At 28.1% G+C, this 20,151-nt stretch overlaps 1 protein-coding gene, 1 non-coding gene and 1 pseudogene across 2 annotated transcripts; 2 read left to right on the top strand and 1 right to left on the bottom strand.

Annotated features, from left to right (window-relative positions):
- Positions 1 to 31: 31 nt before the first annotated feature.
- LOC114177777 (Lipase/lipooxygenase, PLAT/LH2 family protein) lies at positions 32 to 3,462 on the bottom strand. The gene is made up of 3 exons (XM_028063296.2): positions 3,241 to 3,462; positions 1,396 to 1,779; positions 32 to 820 (listed from the first exon to the last, which is right to left on the bottom strand). Exons 1-3 carry the CDS (start codon positions 3,413 to 3,415, stop codon positions 111 to 113), a joined length of 1,269 nt encoding a protein of 422 aa, XP_027919097.2. The 5' UTR covers positions 3,416 to 3,462; the 3' UTR covers positions 32 to 110.
- Positions 3,463 to 3,528: 66 nt separating this feature from the next.
- On the top strand, positions 3,529 to 3,600 carry TRNAG-UCC (transfer RNA glycine (anticodon UCC)). The gene has a single exon. It is a non-coding gene; the product is annotated as a tRNA-Gly (tRNA).
- A 5,060-nt stretch (positions 3,601 to 8,660) lies between these two features.
- Positions 8,661 to 10,787, top strand: LOC114177776 (putative polyamine transporter At3g13620 pseudogene; annotated as a pseudogene).
- The last annotated feature ends 9,364 nt before the right edge of the window (positions 10,788 to 20,151 follow it).

The following is a 20,151-nucleotide window of genomic DNA, read 5'->3' as shown; positions in this document are numbered from 1 at the left end:
GGAGGAATCCATGCATCTATAATCAGCACTATACCACAATATGAATCATTGTATTGATGATACAACGGGTTTAAAAATTAAACCACTTCACAGGAGACAAAAGTACAATGTTACATATCAGTTGGGAACTTTGAACCTAGTGCTATAGGCTTAAATGCAGCCAACAACACAGATATTTTACATACAAGAAATCCCATCATTCCAAATATGAGATCTTTTGGTGTCAGCATGAATTGAAGATCTCCAGTGCTATACCTTGATGCAATTACAGCCAAGCCTAGAGTTAAAGCCACACTTGCTATTGGACCCTTAACTCCCCTGAATAATGCATCATTTCTACCCTTGTCATCAGTGGTTAGTTCTGAAGCTGGCAATTCATCCACAGATCTCTGCAACAGTAGCAGATACAAGAAGCCTCCAACTCCACCAATCAAGAAATCAATCCCAGCATTTTCTCCAGTTGAGAAGGAAGCCACAGATGTACCAAAAAATGTAAGCATAGCATCATAAAATAACAATGAGAACTTCAAATCTGCATATTCCCTCATGCTATCTTCCTTTGAGATCTTAGGATTTGAAAGCAAGGTAGAGTCACTAAGTCCTTTATTGAAGATGTTTGTGACATCATTCCCTTCCAGCACAGTCACAAGGGTAGGTCTTAATTCCAACATGGATAGATCAGTTCCCTCACCAAGCAGCACATCATCAATCTGAAAGTCATACTGAAAGCCAGTGCACCTTTGTAACCCATCTACCAACCCAGACGGTTGCCCTTCACAACTAATAACCATTAAGGATACACTTCCTAGGCGCCACTGACCTGACCTTAGAGACAGAAAAGAAGGATGATGTAAGAAAGCCTAGGTTTAAACAGGTCAATATGGTAAGAACCTATGAAGCCCAGACACAAATACGGGTACTGATACAATGATACAGCTAAACTGAAAAACATAGTACACGGGACACAGAGCTTCATAGGTAAGAATTCATAATTCTACCACCAATTACTTGATATTTCAAAAAAGAGCATATATTGGTTGTTTAATGCTTTGAAAACTCGGATTTGAGCCTAAGATGTTAGAGGAAAATAGTAGAACACTGGCTTCTTAGCAAAAAATACCCAAGGGGGGATGTTTAGTTCAGTACTTAGAAACAGATTTGTGTGCAAGAGGAGTGCTACCAAGCAACTCATTCTTTAACAATTTATAACATACTCTATCCTATCAGTTAAAATTTATTCAAATCTATAAAATCAGAAGTAAGACTAATTAAAACTAGTCTTTATCTTGAGGACAAACAAGAGTGTTAATCAAGGGCACTTTAAAATTGTAGGTCACGGATGATGTCTACAGAAGCTTTCAATTATTGCAAAACATATCAACAACAATAATATACCTGATTCAACACTAACCCATAGAGCCTCAAGTCTTGCAATTTTTGGACCCTCAAAAATGAATTCATCTGCAGAACCTCTTTGGAAATGAAGCACGTCAATATCAGTAATATCCCCTGATTCTGTAGAATGATCCATCATCAAACTAACAGGGATTCTTTGCAATATGGAGTTTCCATTTTCATCTATCAAGCAAAGTAGGATTCCAGCATTTAAGTCACTAATACTCGAGCCATATAAGCTGCTTGTACATAACTTGACCCTATATAAAGATTTGGATCCACCCTCCTTCAGAGATGATAAAATGTTTTCTACTGATGTATTTGTGTACACTTTCACCTCAGAGGCTGGTAAAAGATGCGAAGGCCTCGCATAGCTCCGAAAATCTGTGACGGGAACACCACAGATTGGTGAATAAAATAATCTCTTCTTCAGAACATTAGTGACCAAATGTCTACTCTAATAGTTTTCAATGAAATGGTATACCAAGAAAAGGTTCATATTGAAAGATGTGTTAGTAGATCATAACCATTTCCTTACCCCGTTTGGTCACAATATAGGAATAAATTCCATTGTATGTTAACAGAAAAGAAATCACTCAGGTCTTCATTTCAATTAAAGAGGTGACAGAAAATAACAGATTAAAGTTAGTTGGCAACCTAGACAATCAATGCATCTACCCCTGTTCAATCTAATAAATTAGAAAGGGAACTTAGGGAAATTCTTTTTGGTCCAAAAAAATGTGAAAAGCAAGTCATGTTAGTTACTACCAATCATTTTGTGGACCCAATAAATATGAAACTAATTAGTTTTGCAAATTAGTTGTTAAACCAAGTTTCGTGTGTTTATCACTCATGCTAGAGCTAAAAAAGAAGGCAAATTTCCAGGATACTGCAGTGATCAGTAACTGCTAAATTTTGAACTTCTACTACATACAGGAATAGGATGAAGCCAAGTTAGACCACACATACGTGGAAAACCAAAATCAACCAATTAGATCTATCGCAATAATGTCACACTAAAATATCTTTCAAGTTGAAATCATAATTGCAGCATTAAAATGTAAAGGTTTTGATTAATACTTTTCCCACTAAAGCAAATGACTTGACAAAAGAACAATCCCATTTTGATCATATATTAGTTGAAAATGGTGACGACAAATGCAAATCTGTATAAAGAGTAAACCGTATCAGTCTTGACAACCAGCATATATTTTATAAATGGATCCATCCTCAAAATGAGGTTTTTTTTTGCAGGATAAATAAAAAAAAAATGTGATCAATGGTTATGCCCTGAGATTTTATACTACCATCCAATCACAAATAATGGTCAGTACCATTTTTAAAGTAATTATTATAGAAGTCAATAAACAAGAACATAAATCTATCAGTACTCAGTTATTTCTCAGATATCATTTGACTCCCCAAACTTTAAAACAAAAGTAGCTAATAGTTAGGATCAATAATTAATATATATCAGATTGCGATAAAAGAAAAAATGGTTTATGCATGATAAATTTAATGATGCTTAAAAATTGCTGTAAAATTTAAGTAATATACAAATATATAATAACAAAACAAGAAGAGAATCATTCAAACGTTAAGCCAATATTCTACAAGTAAATCATTGCCTTCATCAACTGAAGTGAGGACCATAATCTTGTAAAGATAGTGGTTATATAAATATTAAAAAGATATGGTGCTATTAAAATTTGTTACAAGTTATGAACAGAGAGGTAGAGATAGTATCAATCCCCAACCCCTCAAAATTGAAATTCTGTAGCATGAATCCATTAGGTAAAAGTTCAGATTTTTAATAAAATTCTCCGGAAATAGTTACGGGGGTACCTTGAAAATCAGCAGAAGACAGTTTGGCCCGAACAGAAAAACGTAAGTATCTGTTTTGGGTGAGAACCTTTGTCGTTGAAGAAGATGATAGTTGTATGATTGTTTTCCTTTGGAAATGATGAGAGTGAGATGTTGAAGCTGAAGGTATCACACTCCTTACAGGAATTCCCTCCATGACTCTACCACCAATTCAGAAATTGCAGTGTAGAGATGCAATCACAACACAAATACACATTTTGAAAGCTCTAAATCAAAAACTAGAATAGAAAGGGTTATTGAAATCAACAAGCGTTTGTAGTCCAACGGTTAGGATAATTGCCTTCCAAGCAATAGACCCGGGTTCGACTCCCGGCAAACGCATGTTTTTGTTTTTTTTAGTTTTCAAATGTTTATTTTTGTTTCTTATTTTTACTTTTGAAGGTAGTTTTTATAATTTTCATTTTATACTTATGTAGATTAAAATCTCGCTTTATAGTTTATATGATAATAACTAATCAATGTATAATGAGTGCATGTCTCGAATACAACTTGATTTTAAATAAAGATCACGAAAATTAAATACCAGTAAATAAAAACAAAGAATTAAATGTGCATGAACTAAAATATAAAAGACTGACCAGTGTATTCGTTAGAAGAAGTTATTTTCTTAGAAGAAAAAAGTTATAATATTTTTCAAAGTTGAAATAATTAATTTATGAGTAAGAGATTAGATTTTTGAGAAGTTAATAGAAATATATATTGATTATGTATAAACAGTTTAAATATATTTTTATTTCATGTAAAAACAAGTGAGTTTTGATTTTAATATTTTGTTATAATTTCCCTTTGATTTTGGTCTCTAAGTAAATTTCAGTATATGAAATTCTCTTAAAAAAGTTTTTCCAAAGAAAATAAATATACAGAAGAAATATTTCAATTTCTCAAAAGTCAGCCAGTAAGTTTACAATGTTCAACTAAAAAAAACTTACAATAATTTTTTTTTTAAATTCTATCAATGATTCTTTTAATTAATTGATGCCATATATTTTTATATTAATATATAGAGTGTGAAAACTAAAACTTTTTTTTTATTTACGGATCCACTGGGATATTTAAAAAAAAAAAAACAAAACAAAACCATATAGGATATATGGGTGGCCTTTAGACATCACACAAATCCACACGTTTCGTTTGCCTATAGTGGTTAGGTTAGGTGTTATTTTCCTAATAATTTTTCTTTTATATATGAGGGACTCTTATTGCTTTTTTTATTTTACTATATTTTTATTTAAAACACGTTAAATCAATTTAATAAATTTTTAAATTAATATTTTTTGTCAACTTTGAATTGATAAAAAGTGAACTAAAATGATATTATATTCCAAATTATTTAAATTTATTAAGTAAATTGAATAGGTTAAAATGTTTCGATCAACTTACTCTCCATAAAGAAAAATAAAAATAAAAATAAAGTGATTGTTGTGTGAATTGCCACATTGTCCTTGCATGTAACTCGTAAACTTATTCTTTTATTCTTAACCGACACCAACCACGAGCGAAAAAGGAATGCATTATTCATGCACATTGCCTTTTGCCTGTTGACCATACGTTGGACACGTTAGATGTTTGACTTTTTTGCTTTTGTATTCCAAATATATTTTAGAAATGCCAAAATTTGTTTATAGGTATAATTTTTCTTAGATGAAAAATATATAAAATACATTAAAACTAAAAAAGTTATTTGTGTATACTAATAAGAGAGGTCGGAGACCTAAAATAAACTTTAAAATGAGATATTTTTGTTTATTGATAAAACTCTTTGTTAAATATATTTTAACATTCGAAGGTTTAAAATAAATTTTAAAATAAGATCTTTTTATTAATTAAAAATGTACTGTAAAAATGATAATCACTCTTAATAATTTAATTAAATTTTAATTTTAAACATAATTTTATAATTAATTTATTAGATATATATTAGTGTTAAAAGAATATTTTTAGAGATTTTTATTCTAAAGAAAAGTTTTCCAGTTTGGATTTCAGGCGGAAGCTAATACTAATTTTATTTGTATACTAATGTGATGAATAATTAGAAGAACTTAAGAAGTATAGGTAAGATAAGGAGTGTAGGGAGGAGACAACTTTTAAGCTTCAATTTTGTCTATGTTCTTTTGAGTTCTAAATGCTTTTAACTAATTGGGATTTAGTTTAAGTAAACTGGTAAAAAAGTGCTAAAAGTTTTATATGACTCTCATTGATAAATTAACAATTTGAGATTTCACTGATAAATTAGGATTAAAGAGTTAGTCTTAGTAGTAAGTAATAATTGAGATATAATAAGATCTAACATATTTGTATTTGATGAAATCAGATAATATTATTTTTTGTGCTAGAATATTTGTATATTATTTTATAGTGAAGTTATTGTACATTATGCTTATTAAAATTTTAGGCTTTGAAATTTATCAAATTTATAGGTTAAATATATTTTTAGTCTATTTTTGACGTAAAATTAGAATTTTTTTCTTATTTAAAACTTTGATACATTTTAGTGTCTAAACATTAAAAAAAATATAGACCTTTTAATTTAATTATGTTAAATTTTTTGTATGTGTCAGACACGTTTCTCAATTGACAATGAAATGTGAATATGTCAAACGGTGAAAATAATTCAAATATTTACATAAAACATGTTTAACATGTAAAAAACAAAATTTTATATTAATTCATAATATAATTTGTAAGACATAAACTATAACTTCATCGTTTAATGTTGGTATATTCTCATTTGACGAGTCAATGTCTCGCTCAATGAGTGTTCATAGGAGGAGACTCACCCATTGACACAATACTCGCCTAATTAGAATATAACTTTGATGCTCTCTGACATGGCATAAACATATTCCTTAAAAAATGTTCAATGAGACTCACTCATCCATCGAGTCAAACAAACACCTTGCTCTCGAATTTTTAGCATTTCCTCACTCGCTCAGCCATGCTTTTACTCGCTCAGTGAGTATACCTCCTAACACCGCTTTTGATAAACTCATCTAATTAGGAATGACTCGCCCAACGAGTCTACATAATTTAGTAGACCAAGTTCTCATGTGGTTATGCTCCTGACCAACCTGTTTAGGCTTCTCACTATTTTTTTAGTTGAAAACACACAAAATTATAGTTAAAGCACAACCTTAGACAAGTCTATATAATTCACACAACTAATCAGAGGTACCATCAATGCAAACAACTCATATCACATATGAAACATTAATTCAACAATTCACTTATATAGAGACATCATTTCAAATCAAATTCCACATAAAAATTCATCATAATACATTGTCATACTAATTACATCTTATCAAACAACAACATTTAAATTCATACGAGCCTCCATTGTGGAAAACAACCTTTACTCACAGATGCTTGTAAAGTTTTATATTATACAAAATATGTTAACTACATAACAAATATCGAATTAAAGAACCACATGTATCACAAAGATCACAACTAAACAAATATTTACTTTGAACCGATTTCAAGTACATGCATGATTCTCAAAACCAATTGTAAATGTCTCTACAAATACATAAAGAGTGAACTTATCATGTTTTCAGTTCTAATTAGACATATATGTAGAATTCTATGTTATGACTTAAAGAAAAGGTAGAAGAGAGTCTACAAATAGTTTTAGATAAAATATTTTTTTTAAATGAAAGTCAATAATCAGAAAACTATTATTAATTCAACTTTTAATAATTAAATAATCAAATATAATCTTTTAAAAACTATAAATACTATTCTTTACCTATTTTTTTCTATATCTTATGATAAAGAAATTAAATTACATAAAAGATCTTAATATATATATATATATATATATATATATATATATATATATATATATATATATATATAACGGTAAATGATATGTTTTTCTATGATAATATTTACTTTCAATTATTAGTGTTGAAGAGCTTATTCATTAATAGAACATTTAAATAAATTTTAATTGTAAACATCTAAAAAAAAACGAGAAGAACAAAGGTGTTTCAACAACTGATTTTTCAACTGGGCAAGAAAAACTAATTTGAAACCAACGTTGGGAGGTCGGTTGAAAAATAACCATTCTCTCAATGTACACAATAAATGTGTTAGTTTAATCAATAATCCTGCACATGTTATTTAGCTGTTTCGGTAGATAATAAATTAATTTGTTATTAAATAAAAGTATATATCGTAATCATACTTGGTTCTCAAAAGTAAAATATTTGTCTGCTTTGATTTTAATTGCTAATTTAAAAATGAAAATATATTTTATTTCAACAAATATAGTCCAACTACCAATACGCAAAATGAACTGATACCAAATCTAATAAGTTAAACTAGCAGTTTTGACTTTGAATTATTTAATTTGATTACACTGATTTTTTTTCATAAAAAAATACGTGTAAATATATAAAAAAAAACTCGAATTTAACTAATAATGGTAGAACGCGATCTCCGTAGTAAGGTTCTCATAACAAAAAGAATAAAGTAGAAATTGATTAAACTAACGAGAAACAGATCTGATTAAATCAAATAGGTATTGTTTTTAATATTTCTGAAACAATTTTATGGAGGTTGGAGAGTAATTGTAAACAAATGCTTTCTAATAATTTATTTCATTTTTATTTCTCAATCAAATAAAATAATATTCTAGCAAAATAAATATAATGATTATTCTCTAAATTAATAATAATAGCTAGCGTAAACAAAAATAAAAAATAAAAAATTCAAAAAGATGGTGATGTGTCTGAAAAGATTTAGTTTGTTTTACGGCCAAGAAACAAAAGGCCGCTACGCAATACTTTTTTATATATTGAAATTTAAAAATATTTTCTACGTATTTTTTTATTTATTTTTAGATATGTTATTTTAAAAATCATTGTATTTGAAACAAAGTCAAATAATAACATTACGCGCGTGTGAGTAAACTTCTCCTCAAAGAAGAAAAATAAAGTAAATATTTTATTGATTAAATAATTTTTTCTGAGACAATTTTTAAGTCGTTAAAAAGATATTGAATATTGATATATAATTTCCCATGTCTTATAAGATGAATAGTATATTATATTATCATAAGTTCTGCGTGGCCACCTTTTTTTCAAGACGTGTAAAAGATAACTTAAAGAATAATGAATTCAATATAGTGTGTATCGTCCCTTTCATACCTTATTCACCAAAAATCTTTAAAGTTCCTTGCAAGAGAAATAAAGTCTTTTTAATTTATTGTATTATAATTTTCTATAAGTAATTATAAACGCTTAACATTATTTATCTTGATTATGTTATATAGAAAATCACTAAAATATTGAATAAGTGTTCATAATTACTCGTTAATCAAACTCCAGATATTTGAAAACTTGAAAAGACTTGAGAACAGAAAACGGTGAGAGGAAGCTTCCTCAATTGCTGCTCTTGTTCTTCCTCCTCCAACACAAACTAACAACGTAGCTCCCAAATTGTTTGGATCAATGAGGAAAAATAATTATTTATTTATTTTTCCCAAAAATGGAATCTCTGCTACAAAAATGCGTTCCAATTTCGACGGAAATAGTTGGGTCAATTTTTTTTTTTCACGAAATGGAAGCCTAGAATTGTGAGTGTCCTAGGGCTAGAGTACACCAAGAAGCGGACAAATATGAGGTACTTTGTTGGCTAGGTTTGGAATGGGAATGCAAGCATAAAAGGTGTTCGTGAGAATTACGCAAAGAAAACTAGACAGTGGAGAAAACAAAAATATCTACTTCCAACCCTCTGATTGGTATCTTAATCCACTGGAATCTCGTCCAATTGGGATGGAATCTTCATAAAGGCTTTGATTCACACTTCCAATCCAATCAATCAACTCAACATGGAGGATTCGCTCCACTCTTCAACTCCAACTTCTCTGCAACATCTTTTAGACCACAGAGAAGGGACAGAGAGAGAGCAACATGGCGCCAACACCAAGCCACACAAGAAGCTAGCACTTCTCCCTTTGGTTTTTCTCATCTATTTTGAAGTTGCTGGAGGCCCCTATGGTGAAGAGCCTGCAGTGGGGGCTGCAGGTCCCCTCATTGCAATCCTTGGCTTTGTGGTTTTCCCCTTCATCTGGAGCATCCCTGAGGCTCTCCTCACTGCAGAATTGGCCACAACGTTCCCTGGTAATGGTGGGTTTGTCATATGGGCTAATGAAGCCTTTGGTCCCTTCTGGGGTTCCCTCATGGGCTTCTGGAAGTTCTACAGTGGGGTTATCAACTTAGCCTCATACCCAGTTCTCTGCATAGATTATCTCAAACTAGTGATTCCGGCTTTGTCTTCTGGTTCACCCCGCTTTGTGTCGATAATCCTCTCCACCTGCACGTTGTCTTTTCTCAACTATTCTGGTTTGGCTATAGTGGGTTATACTGCAGTTGCTTTGGGGGTTGTTTCCCTATTGCCTTTTGTGTTACTCTCTTTGTTTTCCTTGCCCAAGATTGATCCCAGCAGGTGGCTAAGTTGGGGTCAGGAGGGTGTGGAGAGGGACTGGACACTCTACTTCAACACCATCTTTTGGAACTTGAACTTTTGGGACAGTGCCAGTACTCTTGCTGGTGAAGTTGAGGAACCTCATAGGACATTCCCAAAGGCTCTGTTATCTGCAGGGTTGCTTACTTGTTTGGGTTACATAATTCCCTTGTTGGCTGCCACTGGGGCTATGCCACTTGACCAGAAAAGTTGGGTTGGAGGGTATTTTGCAGATGTGGCTGAGATCATTGCTGGGAAATGGTTGAAATTTTGGATGGAAGTGGGTGCTGTTTTGTCAATAATTGGACTGTTTGAAGCTCAACTCAGCAGTGCTGCATTCCAACTTCTGGGTATGGCTGATTTGGGATTCTTACCAAGAATTTTTGGAGAAAGGTCAAGGTGGTTCAACACTCCTTGGATGGCTATTCTGGTCTCAACGGTTATTGCAATCTCCATGTGTCTCTTATCCTTCACAGATATCATATCCACTGTGAATTTCTTGTACAGTTTGGGAATGCTTTTGGAGTTTGCTGCATTCCTAAGATTGAGGAGGAAATTCCCAGCTTTGAAAAGACCATTTGAGGTTCCATTGGGGTTCTCTGGTTTGGTCCTAATGTGTTTGGTCCCCTCTGTGCTTCTGGTGTATGTCATGAGTGTGGCTTCAAAAATTGTTTATGTGGCTAGTTTCTTCTTGACCTCTCTTGGGATTGCTTTATATTATTTCATGAACATCTGTAAGTCTAGGAAGTGGTTTGAATTCAGCCGCGTTGGAGATAAATTGGATGAAGATGATTATGTGTTGTAGAATTTGGGTGTGTGTGAGTGCCCCTGTTTGATTGAAATTTTTATCAGATTTATTTATCTGGGTTGGGTGGAAGAATCATGGTTCATATTTCTGCTAGAGAAATTGGATTCTCTTCAGATATTATGTATACAAGTACAAAATTGTCATGCAAATATATTGATGACAATGTAGATTCCCTGTACAATCAGCAATGAGTGGTTGATTTTTAGTTTGAATTGTTATTTTATTTCAAGTTGGCATTTCTAGATCCAATCTGATAAGCTGATAAATTCAAAGGCCATAAAGATCTGATTTAAGAATTGGTGTCCCTTCTACTTTTTTGGGTGCCAACTACTCTTCCTGTAGTTACGTTACAGGGAAGATAAGACAAATTACTGAAATGTGCTTATTTGTATGATTGTGTTTTCAAAAGAGGAAAAAAAAATTATTTGACACCTGGTAAAATTATTTTCTATTTCTAAAGAAAAAGAAGAGAGAAAAAGTAATGTCAAAGAGTAAATTTTCTTTTCTTTTTTCTTTTTTTTTCTTTTTTTGTGTGTGTTAAAGTACCACAAAAAATCAAAGGTAGTGGAGAAATTATGGTGATCCCGCAAAATGGGTCAAAGTATTTTGGACCGATCTTTGTGGGGTTAATGGCGGGTTTTTATTCCGATTTAAAAAAAAAAATTAAGATAATTCTAAATTGAAAAATCAAATTCATTTAGCTTTTTAATTTACGTAATCTAAATAATGCTAATTTCAAATTTTAATTTTTTTCTGTCATAGATAGATACGATAAAATGATATTTTAATCTTTAAATTATAATTATTATTTTCAAAAATAAGTTGATGCAACCATCGGTGAATCAAATCCGGCAAAACTCAATTTAACACCGAATTTAAGAAGTTGTTTCTTATCCAATTTGGCACAAACAACTAATATTAGAGACAATTCGAGGCAAACCTGTTTTACTAGTTTCAGTCACATCACTTAAATGATGTTGAAAAATATCTAATGAGTTTAATATTTTGTAAAAGTTGAGTTTAATGTCACTTTATGTACGTTTAAATATATTATTTATTATATATTACATATAATATATTAAAATTAATTATGTTTAATTTTTATTAATTTTAATAAATATCATATATATATATATATATATATATATATATATATTTAACGTGGTAACAAAATATATATTATCATCTCAAATCATCCAATGAGAATGAATGATGGTACATTATTAAATCACATGTTCGAACAATTCACCTTATAAATAACCTACGGCACTACCATAATTGCGAAAAAGTAAAAGTAAAAGTAATATATATATATATATATATATATATATATATATATATATATATATATATATATATTATTTTTAAGGTAAAGTCACTCTTCTAGTCTTTACTTTATTGTTTAAATTCAAATCGATATTTTAAAAGAAATTTAATTTAACCTTTTTATCTTTTGAATCTAGCTCAATTTGGTTATTTCAATAACTCTGAATAATCGTTATTAATGTGAAGTTTATTTAACAATTATATTATTATTAATTATATAAACACAGGTTAGATATACATAGGTATATTAATAAAAAAAATGAAATATATTTTAAAATATAATTATTCTCCCCGTCTTCATAAAGAATTTAAAAGTTACATATAATAACATATATGCACATGTTACAATAAAAAAAAAATCTTAAGTCTTCTTCATATATCATCGCTGAAAACCTCCACTTAAAATATTATTGTAATATACTATCATTACAATTTTACAAGCAACACCACAGAGATACAAGATAAGCTAGTATTATTTCTAAATTTTATAAAAATAATCTAATGGATATGATCCAACAAATAACTTGTATAATCAATCATAATAATTTAGAATCAAGTAGCTACACATCTTAGACTAACTAGCTATCTCTTGTATTATCAATCATTGACATTACATCATCACAGATACTAGAGTCTACTTTTGAAAGACAATGTTGAATTAAATATAAGAAAGTGTTGACATTACATACATAGCCATATTACTCGCACCTGCACATATGGTAAAAACATATCATTGGCAAGAATTACTACAAGAAAATTTTTAAATACTGATCAATTTTGGTGACCAATAATTATTAGTAATTATAATGACCAATTTAGATACTAATTGATAAAACTAAAAATTATTGGTTACTAAAATAGTTACTATAATGAATAAAAAATTATAATTAATCCTAAATTGGTCTTTAATTAATTAATGACCAATTATAATTTTTTATATATAATAGTGACTATTTTAGTTACTAGTAATTTTTTATTTTATAAATTAGTAGTAAATTGGTCACTATAGGAACTAATTATTTTTGTTTCTAATTGGAAATTTTCTTGTAGTGATTATATCGTTGTCTAAAGACAACCGAAGAATAATCGCAATATAAAAATGTTTATAACACACAGAAAAATTTCTACCATGCCCTTTGATCCCAAATACACCCACAGTTTCCAAAGCAAAAATTTAACTATACCTTACAACACCTTACACAGGAGTATAGAAAAAATCAAATACTGGATAAAAGTGTCTTTGACTTTGGGCAAGGAACATCATGAACTTAGAGCTCATTATATAGTTACTAACACCCACTCCCTAGCTTATCATAGGCGATGTGGGACTTTCCAAGACGTAATATTTTCATCGGCCTAACACAAAACTACATCTCAAGAAACTAAGTTATTCTCATATGACAAAAGAAATTCCTTATGACCTACCAAACACAATTCTTTTTTCACATAGTAGACTAGATCACAAGAACCTTTATTGACTTTCATCACCTAACATTTTCATTTATGTGAATCCAATATTAGTAAAGTCAGAATAATGTCTATTTAGAATCCTCATATAATACACACATGTAGTATTTTCTCCTTTAAAATAATTGTGTTCATATTATACAAAATGTCACATCTCAATAACTCATGAGATACTCATTCATGCATACATTCTTATATTCTAATACAAAATCATTCTAAACTTCAATTCAATTAACCACATTTAAATTAAAAATATCATACAATTCATCATTCACTACCACTTAAATCATTTAAACATATTTTAGAAATTAAAAACATTGATTTCATTCATTATATATTTTCTCGCTTAGCAAGCTTACTGACGAGAAAGGGTACTCACTCACCTGGCAAGACACCTCTTGAAGTTACCTCACTTAATGACCAATCTCCTATAAGCTCTTAGAATTTTAATTAAATAAATTTTGCTCAATGAGATAATTGACTCGTCTAATGATCAAGTACTGGAAGCTTTTACCAAATAATTTTTCCTACTGAAGTCAAACTTGCACAGTGGCTAAGCCACCTTAAGCTCTCAGATAGTTTATAAAAAGAGATTTAATTAGCGAACGATTGGTTTTCTTAGTAATCCAAAATAATGGGAACCTTACTTGAAGGCTTACCTAACGAGACAATGTTGTTGAGCTCTTTGGATTTTAAAATCTTTAATTTAGTCGAGCGATTAGAGGGCTTGCCTAGCGAGTTTGTATAATTCATAAAATTTAACATCACAAATCATAAATCAAATTAGTTCAAATTTGATTTTACTTCTCATTTCTTGTACCTAATATGATATATTTAGTTTAAAAAAGCATTCAATTGAATTAATTTGACTCAGTTGATATATTTTTCCCATTCCCTATTCACAAAACCACAAAACATTAAATTCAAATGACTCATTTAAACATTCAACAACCATCGAATACTAAAATCCATCAAAGAACTAGATTCAATTGTGGTGATCTCATCATCCCTACAACCAAATCATATAACTTATAATACTAGTAGAAAATGAGCTAGGTTGTCTTACCAAGATTAAGCTTTCTGACTCTAAAAATATTCATAAAGTTTCTATCCTCACAGAATACAACACATGTACACAGAAAACTCAAATCAACAATATAAATATATCTTAATGATTTTAGACAAATATAGATTCATCTTGAGCCTAATTGAGTCACATGTAAATAATATCTCACTTTAAAAAATTGAGTCAATAAAAAAGATAAAGATAAATTTACTAAGATGAAAATTTTGATTAGATAAGATTGTTGAACTTGATGTTATGATTTCCATGACAAATTATAATTATAAAAAAGACGAATAAATTGTTCAAAATTTAAAAAGAAGTCAGAGAAAAAAAAATAATTTTAGAAAAATGATGATTTTTTAAAGTGAACCTCGAATATTTAGTTTTTATACTCAAACTTTTTATTTTAATGATAAAAAATTTAAACTCCATATTAAATAAACCACTTTTCCTCTTAACTATTTTTTAAGTTTTTCAATTGATAATTATAACATAATAACGGTTAAACACATCCCACCGAATAATATTAATTAGCTAGATGTGTTTTACATTGTAATTTAGTGTGTTCAAAGACGTTAACTATCAGAATAATATTTAAAAATTATAAATTTTAAAATTATCTTTATGAAAAATTTTAAAATGTATATGCTCAATCTCTCTCATCGCAATTCAATTAAATTATGTTAATATACGTTTGAGAGTCAAACATATTTTAGTTGCGAACTTTAAAATTTAGTATGAAGTTGTCTATATTTCGAGTTTACACGTTTTTCGGATTGAAGTGTCCTTGGGTTAACATAACTTATCCAATTCATTTTATTTACATATTCTTCTGTTGCAAAGTTTAAGAAGTTTTAGTAGATATGCATCATCAATAAGCCTCGATTAATTTTAAAATGAAAAGAATCTGAAGATTTGAATCATGTAGACAATATTAAAGTATCTCAAAAGGAGTCTATATTTTATAATTTTAAATATTATTTTAATAATTGTAAAATTACATTATTTCTCAAGGAGGAAAAATGAGAAGAAAAGAGAAAAGAAAAGAAAAGTGTGTTTCTTTCGGGAATTTTACTATTTGTACTTTCTACTTTCCAAATTCACCCGTCGTTCTATTATTCTCCTCTAACTACTCTTCACCCAAATAATACAAAATTCCAACTCTAACTTTTTCTGTAGGCTTTTACTTTCTGCACCCCACAATTTCTTCACTTTCTCCTTAAATTTTCAAAATGATCATTTTATCCTTTGTGAAACTGACTTTTGGAATACATGTTTTGAAAAAAAATTGGAACAAACTTTTCACGTTAAAATTTTTGGAACAAAACTTTTATAATACATTAACTTTGTGGTTGGAGGAAGGATTTCAACAATTTCAAGAAATTAAAATACATAATATTTAAATTAATTACAATTGAATTCTTTTTATTTTTTAAATATTTTGTTTGGATTGAGTAACTAAAATATTATGGATTTCAATTTTTTTGTTTGAATAAAATAATTTAATTTATATTTTAAGTCAAACTCAACTTTACTTTTACAATTGAATTCTTTTTATTTCTTAAATACTTTGTTTGGATTGAGTAATTAAACTATTTTTAAGATTTCAATTTTATTGTTTAGATAAAACAATTTAATTTATATTTTAATTCAAACTCAATTATACTCTTGAGTCTGAATTGAGTTAGGTCAACCTTTGAACTAAAATAACTTGTAGCAACTTCGACTTGGATTGACTCAACTTGGACCAATTCAGCTCGACCTTCGATCTTGTTTGATTCAGCTTGACTTTCAATCTTAACTGACTTGTCTTAGTCTCTGACTTTGGCTCGACCTCCTATCCAAATTATTTCGAAAAATTTCAAAGTCTTAGATAAATCAATTACTCTTTTAAATTTTCTCATTCCTAAATATTAGAAAATATGTAATTAAAAGACTTTCATTCATAATTAAGACTTGTGTAATTAATAAGAGTTTTGTAGTTAAGACTACTCTTGAATTGCCTCATTCTTAAATTAATCTCTTAAATATCAAAAATTAATTATGGAATAGAATAGAATAGCCCGAAAAATTGTTTGAGTCCATATAGTACCTTTCAAAACGAGTTTTCCAAGACATCCCTAAATGGAATATGTTTCAAAAAGAGCGGATTAGAAAACATGAAATGTGTTTCAGAAAAAGCTTTTTTGAAACAAGTTTTTTTTTTTTTTTTTTCCATTTTCTCTCTTCTTCCTATATAGCGACAGTAATAATGGGTGTAGGAAATAATAGTCTTTTTTTCTCTGTATGTTAGCTACTTTTATTTGAACCCAATAAAATAGATTGGAATCATTTATCATTGTCATGCAATTAGATACGGTAAAGTGGGTCACGACTTAAAACTCGACCGTGAACATGTCCAAAAGAAGATACATTGGATTCACATTTTCAACTTGTTAAAAGAGAATATTTTTTTTCCTTTTGTTTCTTAAATTAAAAATTAATTTAAAATATTAACTTTTATATATTATATTCTATTAAAGATGTAAATATGATATAATATTGTAACTTAAATTATTAACATTTATACATTAAATTCTAATAATGAGTTATAAGAGTAATATAATAATTATTTTATTTTATTCAATTAAAAACATTAAATAATCAATTAAAACATTAAAAAATATTTATATGATTTTTTTAATATTTATTTATTTTTATATATAAACTAATTTTAAAATCATATTATAGTGTTTAATTACTTAATTGTATAAAAATATATTTCACACTATGAATACTATAAAATTAATGTCCTAAAAATTTCAACTAAGGAAAGAAAAATACTACCCGACTTGAAATTATTATAGGGATTACACGACTAAATACTCATTTTAACTAAATGATACCCAAAATATCTTTAATACTTTTATTTTTATTCTGTTGGGTGATTTATCAAAACATTCATATATCGGTTAGATATTAAATTTCTTTTGGTTGATAAATAAATTGATTAGTGTAAGTACGCATTAATACTACTCTATACAAATAGTTAACACACAAATTTATACATGTAATAAAATATATTGATACATCAATGTCCATATAATGGAAGATATGGTGACTGAAAAATTATAATAGTTATATTAATACTTTTTAGTAACCAAAAGTTAAATGAATCTGGTAATAATTGCCTACTTTTTTTTTTCATAGTTATATTATATTCCTAACAGCTCATTTTTATTTTTATTTTTTAATTTAAAGCATTCTACCATTCAGACATTCTCTTAAACTCACTGTACTACGTTTTAAAAATTCTTAGTCCTAACATTCAATGCTAAATCCTGTCCTTGTCTTTTTCTCATTCTAAGGTTGTGGAAGAAGTTTTTCTCATATCATGATGTTGAATCAAAGGATAAGATTGATATGAACCAACTAACGACTAAAAGAATCAACTACCATAGCCAAACCATGTTGAAAAAAATGAAAACGATAAGGGTAAGTCAAAATATGAAGTAATAACATGTGGGAGATATCAAGTGAGTTTCTTTTAGTGTCATTTTAAATTTTTGTTAGTGTTAAAAATGTGAGAACTTTTTTATCAAGAGAAATTATTTCTAAGAAATTGTTACGTTATTTCTTTTGTGGTAAATCCTTGTAAGTTATTGAACCAATACATTTTAAAATTTGAGAAGTTTCAATAAATTTAAGAGTTAAATTCCTTGACTTAATAGTTTGATACGATAAGTGTAACTCTCCATGACACATTCTTTAATATCACATTCCAAGTATATTGTCATTTGCATATAACTTTTGTTTACTCGTGAAAACTCTTATATTGTTTTGTATGTGTTTAACATTTTTTATTGTCTATTATAATAATTCAAGTTCTATTCAAATATTATCTTCATGGCCATTTATTTGATTATTGATTAAAAAATATATTCTTAACTTATTTATGAGTATATTTATAGACATTTATATTATATATATTTATATTATTGACTTGGATGATCGATTTAAGATTCAAACATGTAAAAAGGATGCTAACGGGATGGGGACGACATTCATTATTTTATCCTCAAAGAAAAAAATTATCTTCATCCTTATGTCCAAGCTCGACGGATATTTATCTCATTTTATTTAATGTTTATCAATACAGTAAAAAAAAATAATAAAATAAATATATTTTAATGTTGTTAAAAATTAAATATAATTAAACATATCAAAGTTTAAGTTAACAGAAAAATCAAGAAAAAAATAGTATTGAACATCTAAAATTATAAAAATTCCAAAATCATTGTTTTGTATCAAAAAAATTTTGTCAAAAAATTAAAACGGTATTTTTATTTTTAAAAATACGTAATATACATTTATATTATTTTAATTAATGTATTTAATTATTTCAATTTTTAATATAAAAATGATGATACATATATACATTAATAATTTCTTAACGAATACTGTTAGAGCATCGATTAACATCCTCCTATAAAATATGTTATGTATATTTGTACTGTTTTAACTAGTGTAGTTAATTATTTATAACATAAAATAATTATATCCATACACATTAATTATTCATTAATCAATATACTTGGAATATGTGATTAGCATTCTCCATAAAATAACTCAGGATTTGATTTTTTAAATCCTCCAGGCAAAGTAAATTACTTTAAAAACGAACAATTTACTCGAAAATTGAAATCGTTGTGAATCTTTCTTTCAATACAGCTAAAGAGATTGGATTTTTCCCTCTCTCATACATGCAGAGGATTTTGTCAAAGAGACCAATAAATTTTAGTCCTTTCATGTCTCAAAAAAAGTTAAAATGTGTTTAAAATTTTTTTTAAAGGATATTTTATATTTTTAACCCTCCATTAAAAATATATTTTATAATATAAAATTGTATTTCTTTTTGTGAAATTATCTATTTACTTAAATATACACAAATTTTAAATTCTGTTAATCTTATTCAATATTATTATTTTGAATTACTCTTATTCTTAAATAACACGATTCTTCATATATATAACTTAAAAAAACATTTTAATAATATATCTTAACTGTTAAAAAATAAAAATATTAAATTAGTTAAACTATGACATATTTTTGGATCTGATGCTGAAAATGTCTCTAATTCGATTTGATTGAAAATGAGAGGTGTTCCTTTTCTTGTAGGGATAAGGAGAATGTCCATGTCACTTTATTTTCCTAATTGGGCCCAAAAGTAGTGCATTCGTGGCAGATCAACTTCAAATTAAAAATGATAGAGTACAATGCTTCTAGAAATGTAAGGGATAAATATCTTATTGTTTCTGCACTTCTAAAATTCAAAGTTCCTCTCATTCGTTGCACTAAAAGTTATTCAAATTCAATGGTTAAGATTTTGGCTAAATTATTATTATTTTTTATTTTGTAGAAAAATTGTTAAATTGATCCTTTACTTCTTCTGTCTTAGTTTAGTTATGATTTTGTTAAAAGTGATTTAATGTAGTTTTTGTCATTTATTTTTTATAACAAGTATTAAATTCTAAAAAATCACATTTGATTATAACACTGATTGTAAAAAAATTAATAATAAAAATTAAATTGAATCACTTTTAAAAAATCACAATCAGATTAAAACAAAAAAAATTGACCAATTTGATATTTATAAACAAGAATAAGAACTAAAAGAGTAATTTGACCTAAAATTTTATCAGAAAAACTATTCTTACATGATATATTAAATATGTTTTTAATTAAAAAAAATCAC

The sequence above is a fragment of the Vigna unguiculata genome, chromosome 3 (genome assembly GCF_037176805.1).
Source record: "Vigna unguiculata cultivar grain cowpea cultivar isolate G323 ecotype 2 chromosome 3, ASM3717680v1, whole genome shotgun sequence".
Lineage (NCBI taxonomy): Eukaryota > Viridiplantae > Streptophyta > Magnoliopsida > Fabales > Fabaceae > Vigna > Vigna unguiculata.
The sequence above is the reverse complement of the archived record's forward strand: the minus strand, read 5'-3'. Positions and strand labels throughout refer to the sequence as shown.

What these genes read in the sequence shown, in the direction of transcription:
- LOC114177777 (XM_028063296.2), bottom strand. Translation starts at nt 3,415, where the DNA reads ATGGAGGGAATTCCTGTAAGGAGTGTGATACCTTCAGCTTCAACATCT. An exon ending in GTCTTCTGCTGATTTTCAAG is followed by an intron (nt 1,780 to 3,240) that starts GTACCCCCGTAA and finishes TTCCCGTCACAG; the next exon opens with ATTTTCGGAGCTATGCGAGG. An exon ending in ATGGGTTAGTGTTGAATCAG is followed by an intron (nt 821 to 1,395) that starts GTATATTATTGT and finishes CTCTAAGGTCAG; the next exon opens with GTCAGTGGCGCCTAGGAAGT.